Genomic DNA, 9,415 nt, shown 5'->3' with positions numbered 1-9,415 from the left:
CTCTTAATAATGTTCTGCAACAAAATGAGCACATGCAAGGCTTGCAAATCTACTGTCTTCAATAGCTTTAACCATGCCCTTGTGTCATTTGCAACAACTTGCTTCAACTGAGTAGAAAGATTTATATCTGTTGTCTTAATCTGTTTTCCTTGGTTACAGCTCCTTGACTTTGGAGATTGCAGGCTGTTTTGAACTCTTTCAATTGCCATTTACGAATCGAATGCTCGATTTATAAAAGTTTCTATCAGTCAAAACTGCAACATCGAAGTAATTTTTGAATTAATATTCTGAAGAGCGTGCGTTTTCGCATTGGGCCGACCTCTCCAAATAAGGCGATTAAGGTATTTCCTGTAAACAAACTCATCGCTCAGTTCACCTCAAAGCAATTATCGCCGAGCCAGTTTACATGTAAACTTGACGCGCTAAAAGCTGCCTCCGATAATCGTTCTAATTAATCTTCATACTTGCTTTCGTTATAGCAATTAGCACAGGACACGCCCATTTCTCGTGCCTCGATGAAGGTGAACAAACAACTTTGGCAGCCGGAATCGCCTATTTCAATAAAGCGACGCAATTATCTAAAGCGCTCGCTTTACCGCGCGAAAAAGATTGGAACAGCCTAGGGGAATGCTAAAAATGTGGGATTAAGGTATGAAACATTTCAAAAGGACTGTGGAGGTTTGATTTTAAGTCCGGAAGTTGGCGCAATATCCAATCTGGGGGTCTGACGTGCCGTATGGAATAATTAAGTTGGCGGAGAGTGACAAATAAGAACATTTTATTTGGTCAATTTAGGTAAACTCTATCACACACTTCAAGTCTCTGAAAATGAGTTTGAATCACTAATGCAAACTTACTAGGCAGTTTTTATCCGGAGTTTGAACATTTGTTCGAAAAAAGTGATCCGCAGTGACACCAGGGTGGCTGTTTGAACGAAAGCGTGCGCTCACAACTGTATCCTACATCTGATCACTGCACGATAGGAAAATATTTTAATGAAGCAATCTACATTTGAATAGCTGAAGTACCATAAACAAAAAAATGAAATATAAAAAGATCACTATCTTTTGAATTCTTCCGAGCCCTCTGGAAGCAAACGCATTGTTTCAGGTCTTTTTTACTCTCCTCAAAGTTTGAACAGCGCTTGTGGTAAAGCCGTATACTTTGACTCTTAGCAGTGACGATCTAATAAAACGACAATGGATAGAAAGATTACTGGGAAGACCATCTAATAAAACAATAACCGAACGAAACTGCTTTACAAAAGGCGACAGTGACTTCCAATTTGTAATGTCATTGAACATTAGATGTGAAATGTATCCACCCGTTGAGGAATGTTGTGGCTGGGCCCTTGCTCATGTGATGAAACTGACTCGCACATGATCCATTTCATTCGCTACACAATTGGCATGCAAACAGAAACTTCAAAGTAAGCGTAACTTGAATCGTCTCGCGCTTTTGTTGAGTCGTGTCTCGATCGCTACACATGGCACTCTTCGCAACAAGAATTGTTAACGAACATTTTATTTATGCTCAGCTATGTTTTCGCTTTACTGGCGTCCTTCTGTAAAGGTTGTCCAATTGGAAGAAGCCTTTGTGAATTCTCTCCAAATTGGTCTGATTCCGTGATCGATAGCTCAAAATTGGAATATCGATAAAACAAAACAGTTTTGGAAAGATTGTGTAGGGAAATGGACGAATAAAAAGAGAAGGTGCAGGCCTTTGTACAGAGATAAATTGCGGTGAAATGCCACGGAAATTCTGTGTTCGAGATTCGACGGAATGTGGGAAAAAATCTTAAGAAATGCCGCTAAGAGAAGGGCGCTCTATTTGTCATGTGTCTACTTTTAAAGTTAATAAAGTTTAATTAAATGCGAGGGTTTGTCTTTGTTTGTGTTCCACTCTATGGATACCAAAATGATACAGACACTGACATGCGATAATAAAAGAAAGTCATTTGAATAAAATAAGGTTTTCAACCCTTCATAGTAAACATATATCTGACATGTTACTTTGTTTTTCTATTAATTACACTAGCGATAATTTCCATTCAAAAGGGATCGAATTCTTATATTCGGTGCAAAGTAATGTGAATTACATTCAAGGCACACCTAAACGATAGATTTCTGCGTGCAAGCTTTTGCTGTATACGTGAAGGAACTCATTTCAAATTGGATGACATTGCTAATTTCAAACCGAAAAAAACAAATATAGTCTAGCCGATGTTTAGACAAACCTTTCTAGTTAGTGGACAATAAAGTACATTTCTTACATTAAGAAATCGCTTGATTTAATTTCAGAAAGCGATGTTGACAAGAATCTGGAAGTCTACGAGGTAATAATCAAAATCTTTTTCTTGATTGGTCGAACAAAGAGCCTGAATACTGCCGCAAATTAACGAGTCATAACTTTTAGCAGTTTTAGCAAAGTATGAGCCAAAGTGGCAGTTAACCTCTCGCATTTTGAAAGTCCCCGACTCATTAGCAAAGGAAATGCTCGGATGATAAAATTTTTCGAATGCCTATTAATCGAAGTAAAGCATTTTTTTCGGGCAAGAAGAAAAGCTAGCATTGGCAGGTGTAGATTTGGTCAGGAAGTAGTTGAATATACACACCCTTACATAAATGCCAGCCAAACTACACGCCACTCATTCAAACGACAGCCAATCAGCAGCCGGTAGCGTCATCATCACATTGAAATACTGAGCACGAAATTTTCACTGTCAGTAACATGTCGTTGAAGAAACGAGCACTCTAGCGTAAAGAAACGTCGTCGTTTGTAATTTCTTTTGAAGCAGAAGATTTAGCCTCAGGGCATACTTGGAACAACCACACGATTGGCGAACTTTGAGTGGCATGGAAATTACGAACTGCACCATTTTTTGCCATTTCATTTTACTACTTGTCGTAGTACAGTTCAGGCCTTCACTCTCGTGCGGCTCCAGAAATGCTTATGGAAAAAGTCGCCCAAGAAAACCTCTTATGCTGCAGCAGAGTATTCCAGACACTACCGAAAACAGCCAACAAGCCAGCGGACCAGCTAAGGGGAAGATATCAAGAAATTCGCCGGAGTTTGATAAACTTGAGCCGTGCTACAACAATGCTATAATTTTCCGAGACGAAGAAGGGACCGGTGCAGATCGCTTAATGTCGAAGGTAAAAATTCTTTCGTTTGTTTACATTTTATATCTTGCCTTTCATCACTTTAAATGCACAGCATGTAACTTCTTGTGAGGTTTATGCACACTTGAGAGGTCAGTGTGCGCGGCGCGATGTTCATTCATTCATAGATTCACGACTTTTGAAAAAAAAAAGCGCGACAACTTTACTCATGTTGTCGATTTTTTGCCATTAGGGATGCAAAGATAAATTGACCAAGTTGGCGACTTTAGTCAAACAACAATGGCCTTCCGTAAAGCTCGTGGTCACCGAGGCTTGGGACGAACAAGACCAACACTCAGAAAATTCGCTGCATTATGAAGGACGAGCGGTGGACCTGCGTTTATCTGACAGGGACAGAGCTAAAATCGGTCTTCTAGGACGACTTGCTGTCGAAGCAGGCTTTGACTGGGTTTTCTACGAGAGTAGATCACACATACACGCTTCCGTTCGCGAAGGTAAATACTGTTAATTTAATTCATAAGAGCTTAAGTTAATGATTTTAGAATGCCAACTTTTTTCATTTATTCCTGGTTATTTAGGTAGGGGATTGTTGCATTTTTAGTATAATTCTTTTATGATTTGCCCGCGTATATTTTAAATTTTCATCGTCAAGTCTGTTTTGAGGGCATGTGGCTGATGTTTTGGTTTGAAGGGGTAATAGCTTTTGCACCGCCCCCGCGGTAACACGCAAATCCAATTTTAGAAGTACAAAGAAACTATGTTAAGTCATTCCGGCCTCAACGACAAAAGTTATTTTTTCTTTGCCCCTTCCTGTGAAAACCCACCATTCACCAAAACAAACTTGCGTCCGCGTGTTACATTAGAGAAGTTAAAGCACTGATTAATTGGTTTGTTGATAATCGGTTAAGGAAAAGCACTGTATAATGTAAAATTGTATCGTTTCTGTTCTATTTTCAGATGGCTTTTCCAAAGAACCTTGGGATGGATGTTTCAGCTCCGATTCGACAGTGAAACTAGAAAACGGCGTTGATTTACAAGTGAGAAATCTCAGAGTCGGCGATTTGGTGCAAGTTATGACGCAAGAAGGAACGATCGGTCTCAGCGAAGTCGCAATGTTCGCAGATTACAAGCCCGACATACCACATGCTTCGCACGTTTTGATCGAGACTGAAAAGCCCGCGAAACAAATCACACTGACTCCTTCACACCTAATCTTCACAAGTAATTCCACAGGGATGCAGCTACAGTCAAAACATGCAGGCAAAGTGTTACCAGGCGAGTTTCTTCTGGTTTCATTAGATGGTGCACTCGTTCCATCGCAAGTAAAACGAGTTTCTCTTGTTAAACGAACTGGCATGGTTGCCCCAGTAACAATGGAAGGTAACATTATTGTGGATGGTGTTCTATCCTCCTGTTATGCAATGATCACTGATCATAAAATCGCTCACATGGTGTTTGGTCCTTTGAGACTTGTACATAATTATGGTTCAAACCTGTGGAACACTGATCGCTTGAGCGTTCAGCAAGGAAAGCACTGGTATCCAGAATTACTTATGACAATCAACAAGGCGTTGGGCCTCTTTGAGCTCTCGTAAATGAAATGTGTTGGTTGGTAGAATTAATGAAAAGAGAGAATTATATTCTTTCTAACGAAAGCTAGGCTGCCCTAACGTCTTTTTTGTTTTGTTGCTGCTGAATGCATAAAGATACCGCTCAACACCTTTGTCATCTCATTTCCTAATCATGTTTAAAAAACCGCGTACACAAATTGGCGCCTAAATTGTCATTGCCTCGGTCATTGAAATGCAAATTATTGACAAGGTATTCAGCAGTTAAGCCAAAAGGAAACCTCGATGCTCTGAATGTGGACTTACTTGTGCAGCAAATTTTCAGTCAAAGTTTTTTGTGTTCACCTTGTGATTCGTGTGAGAGATTTACATTATATTTTTGTGTCAAATTCAGAGAGAAAGCAACTTTTTTGCCATCACAAATTTATTTCTTGCATCAGTAAAGCGAGATAACGTTTACGAGCTTACGGTTTTTTTTTTGTTTCCAGAGTTTTTTTTATACTTAAATATATTGAGTGTGAATGAAATAGCTTAGTGTGTAAGTAAACCTAGGGCACCTCGAACATAAATTAAGATAAATTAACAACTATTTATGCCTCTATTGTACAGTATAACGTAGTTTTGTATGGTATTGTATAAACGGCAGGTCACCGATGTACAGTCAGAAACTTTTGGTTTAAAGTATGAAATGGAAGACGAAATATTATATGAAAAGTATTTGTAAAAAAGTATTGCCTATTATAGCAGGAACTATGATTTGTTTTATGATGAAACTAGCTCCAATGTGGAGTAAACTGACTTCATGTTCATTAACTTAAGACATATTTTGTAGAGTTGTTACAATAACAGTCGGTGAACTGTAAAAGTCAACTATAAAGTCTGATAAAAAAAAGTAGAAAAACAGCCGAAAACAAACAGAGGTTAGCAATATGTGGAAGGAAGTTTAAAAATAGACGGGGTGCACTATTGTTTGCCTAGAGGGTTCTGGTAATTCTCTAAGTATTTAGATCGAACATTTTAAGGCCTTTTTTCAGGACATTCGTGTATTCAGTAAAAAATGTCCTATATAGAACAGGGCCAAGTTTACAAAAGATTCGGTTTAGTCAAAGGTTTTCTAGTTTGCACAAAAGGCTCAAATTTAATATATTGTGCAGCGAGCTTATGTACAAAGGAATTCTTTTTTCATTTTGTAGGTCAAATTCTTTTGATGCTCAGTTCACGAAAGTTTGTTTTCTCGATCGACGAGAATTGGCTTTATTAGGCTTGCTTCGTGATCTGAAGTGAACTGGTGACTTTCAAACAGGTGTTCATTCCTGGATTGTGAAAAAAAGAAAGTGTTAATCTAGAAAAAAAGTGCAAAAAATTATACGAATGATTTAGGAACAATATTAAAACATGTTGCAACGTAAACACTCATTGTGTTTAATATATCTGTTGTGGCTTGTGGTTTCTTATCGCTGTTCCAGTTGTGTCCGTTCAGTGAATGTTCTCAACATTAAAAGACGTAGATTTGAAATAGAGGAAAAGAAAACAGTAGCCCTAAAATTATTTCGGAGTACTGCGCAGTCATGTTAAAAACATTAATTTGGCCAACGGACTTGCGACACTCGTGTCTTTTGAAAGTAACCCGTAATTCGTTTATCACCGAAGATTCCAAATAGAATACCGACGAATTTGCCATCAGGACTAGAATTTTCCTGCTTCTGAGGACGCAGAAAACTAGTAAAATTAAATTTGTGCATGGAACAATTCAACCGCGTCAAAAAAGCCGTCAGCGCTTCCTTGCAATTACGCGCGCGTCAATGTTGTGAAAGCGAGGGGCGTGAAATGTTTGATTTATGTTATGGGTACGCTCTCAAGACACGCTCCGTATCTTTTATTACTTGACCAAATGATTTTAACTCGAATTCTTGTCACCAACAAAGTTCAACCAAAAACATTGATTTATCTAGCATTTCTTTTTTCACGAAATTTTGTCTTAAAAGGACCTAGAACAGTGAAACAAATCTCCGGTATCAGTTCTTAATAATTAATTAGCAACTGTGTTTTCAGAACACGATTACGCCCAGCGATAATTTGATTATAAACTGCTCTCATAAACAAAAGTCGAGTTTATTTCAAGTTATATTCCCCGAACTGATGCAGTGGGACTAGAAACATCTAACAAAATGCTCGCGCGAAGGCTGGATTAAAAACAGTCTTCGTGTTAATAAAATAAGTTAGTTCTCCTAAAGAAACGGCATATTTGTCTCTGTGAATGATTTCCTGTAGGCGATGTCTTCGAGAGGCGTTGAAGAACGTGGTATCTGAAGAATCTTTTGACGTTGTAATTAAGGTGTTAAGTGGTTTTTAACGCAAACAGATCTTGTGGTTACTTTAAGATCCGCCATGCGATAAAGTAAAGAAGTGCATGTCTGGCTGCCGCTCGGCGCATGCCGCGCGCTCGTGATGGTGTCAAAATCTGCGGCGAGGGTTAACTTACACGCAAGGAAATTGAGGCGCAGAAAACTGAGAAGGAAGGTGTTAATTTGTGGTAAACTCACCATGACTTTATTTTTAACTCATCACTGACGCATTAAGGTATTTAAGTTGTCGCTTGGAGTAAATGTATTTGTGAAAGTGGAGTGCGTGAAAGAAACCACTCGCTTAATGGCGATGGTGGGCTACAGGGCAGATTCACTTCAGAAGGCAGACAGTACAGGCGACAAGACTCCTACGAATATTGATAAACTAGCAATTATCTGAAAGGGATACATTCACTGATGGACTCGCTGTTCATGTTCATTAATTTCATGTGCGCCAGATTTGTTTCGTGGGAAAAAAATATGTGATTGTGATAACCGTTACAAAGTGACTTCTATTAAAGTGTGGGCGAGACGTGTTGTAACAGTCTGACGTTGTATGGTTCAAACTTTGAAGAAAACAAAACCCTTACTACACCCACTCGCTCAGTTTGCGACTAAATCGGTTTGAGAAAATCGCTTTAAGTCACGGAAGAGATTTCTTGAGATTGCGACATGTTATTCAAAATTATGCTCTTCAACCGCCAAGCAGAATAACAGTACCACGGAAGTATAAGAAGTGCTAAACAACTGTTATAAAAAAAATAAAATTATCAGAGTACCTTGAGAAAACAAAGAGTGATAAAAAGACGAGTTGAGAAAAAAATAAACGAGCTTGGTTGCTTTGATTACGTAAGTCTTTGGTAACACTTTTGATTCTGAACGTTGCAACGAGTTGCCATGCAGTGAATCGCCAACTCTGCCCGTTGCCTTAATCCGTCATGTGCAGATCTAGGCTTCAAATGGTCGGAAAGTCTTTCATTTTGAGGGTACTGAATTTTTCTGTATATCTTGAACGAAAAACTGAAAAGGATCCGGAGATCGAAACGTCTGTTTTAGATACGTTAAGTTTGTGGAATAAAGAGAAAATAAAGGGAATTACAATTTTTAGTATGCCTCAGAAACCTTGGGCAGCGGCAAGGCAGGTTGTTTAGTTGATTTGAGACACTTAATGTCTTTAAAAATGTTTAAAGCTTATCGCCAATCGCCGCTCATATTTCATCTGCATTAGCGCAACATTTTTTCTCGTTGAAAATTGTGCGATGTTGAAAGAATTAATATGGAAGAAGCGAAAACGAAACTAACATAGAATTGAAAGGAAAGACAAACTGTTTTTGAGAATTTCTTGTGAATCACTTCGCGTAGTGCAAGAAAGAGAACATATATTTTTCTTTATCATTATGAAGTGATGTTTTTATAGAAAGAAGATTAGCTCTAAGTTTTCCTCATACCATCGCTGTTTAAGGCATATGACACAAATCTGCGGCTCAAGCCTTCAAACAGCTTAGTTTATTTATCATCTTATTCGTCCCTTTGTTTTGGACACACGTGGGTCGATTCCCAAAGACGTGCAAAATGTCTCGTCTCTTTTTATGATCAGATAAAATATTGTTATTGCCATAGAAAGTAGTCTGATATCTATGGAACGCCTTCTCTTGATATAACACTTAAAGGCGAGATATCACTACTTATCTTACAACCAGACTGCCACTGTCGGCAAGCAGTGTTTTTCACTAAGGCAATATGGCGTCCTAAGCTACTTAAATCGGATCAAAATGAAAAGTTAACTGGCCTCAAATAGTTAGTTTTGTTTCCTTCATAAACACGAGCTTGCTGTTTCCTGTTACCAGAACTAATAAGTTAGATAAGACTCTCTATGCGAAAAATGTTTTACATTTGTAAATATTTTGAGGTAGACTCCGTGTCAAAACAGCACCTTGTTTCCGTGAGTTCTTTTTGGACAAAAATAAATACTGAATGTTTTTCAGTCCTGGCGTTATGTTTCTATTTGCTTTCTTTGCTAATGGCCTATTTAAGCGATTTGCTCTACAGTAAAACACACCGCCGGGAATATACGTGAATATTAAGGAGATTAAAAACAGTTTGGCCTTAAAAATGTTATGAAATAACAAATCTCTTTTAGCAAATTGTGGTTGTTATGCCAATCTCTTCCGCGAGTTAGATAGCCCCCTTAACTATCACTAAAAGCGTCAGTAAAAAACAACTCTAGCTTTTTCAGTCTCCCTCTCAACTCAGCTTTAACTCAACTTCAGCCAAATGTTCTAAATTCAGTGCTTCATAATGCAACATGCTTGACTAAAAACACCAGGCTCAAAGTTTTTAAAACAATGGTTTGCGTAAATCCGCTTTTCTACTAAAATGA

General features: G+C 38.3%; 1 protein-coding gene across 2 annotated transcripts; it reads left to right on the top strand.

Moving 5' to 3' along the window:
- The first annotated feature begins 567 nt into the window (after positions 1-567).
- On the top strand, positions 568-6,120 carry LOC144661601 (indian hedgehog protein-like). Of its 2 annotated transcripts, XM_078522407.1 has the most exons (4): positions 568-649; positions 2,301-3,155; positions 3,355-3,616; positions 4,080-6,120. In XM_078522407.1, the coding sequence occupies exons 2-4, from the start codon at positions 2,856-2,858 to the stop codon at positions 4,715-4,717; spliced, it is 1,200 nt and encodes a 399-aa protein (XP_078378533.1). In that variant the 5' UTR covers positions 568-649; positions 2,301-2,855; the 3' UTR covers positions 4,718-6,120. The 2 variants fall into 2 exon arrangements, with proteins under 2 accessions (XP_078378533.1, XP_078378532.1); XM_078522406.1 differs by having other exon boundaries at positions 570-3,155.
- Positions 6,121-9,415: the final 3,295 nt, after the last annotated feature.

This window comes from Oculina patagonica, chromosome 7 (assembly GCF_052425735.1).
Source record: "Oculina patagonica isolate OP01 chromosome 7, crgOcupat, whole genome shotgun sequence".
Taxonomy (NCBI): domain Eukaryota; kingdom Metazoa; phylum Cnidaria; class Anthozoa; order Scleractinia; family Oculinidae; genus Oculina; species Oculina patagonica.
The sequence above is the reverse complement of the archived record's forward strand: the minus strand, read 5'-3'. Positions and strand labels throughout refer to the sequence as shown.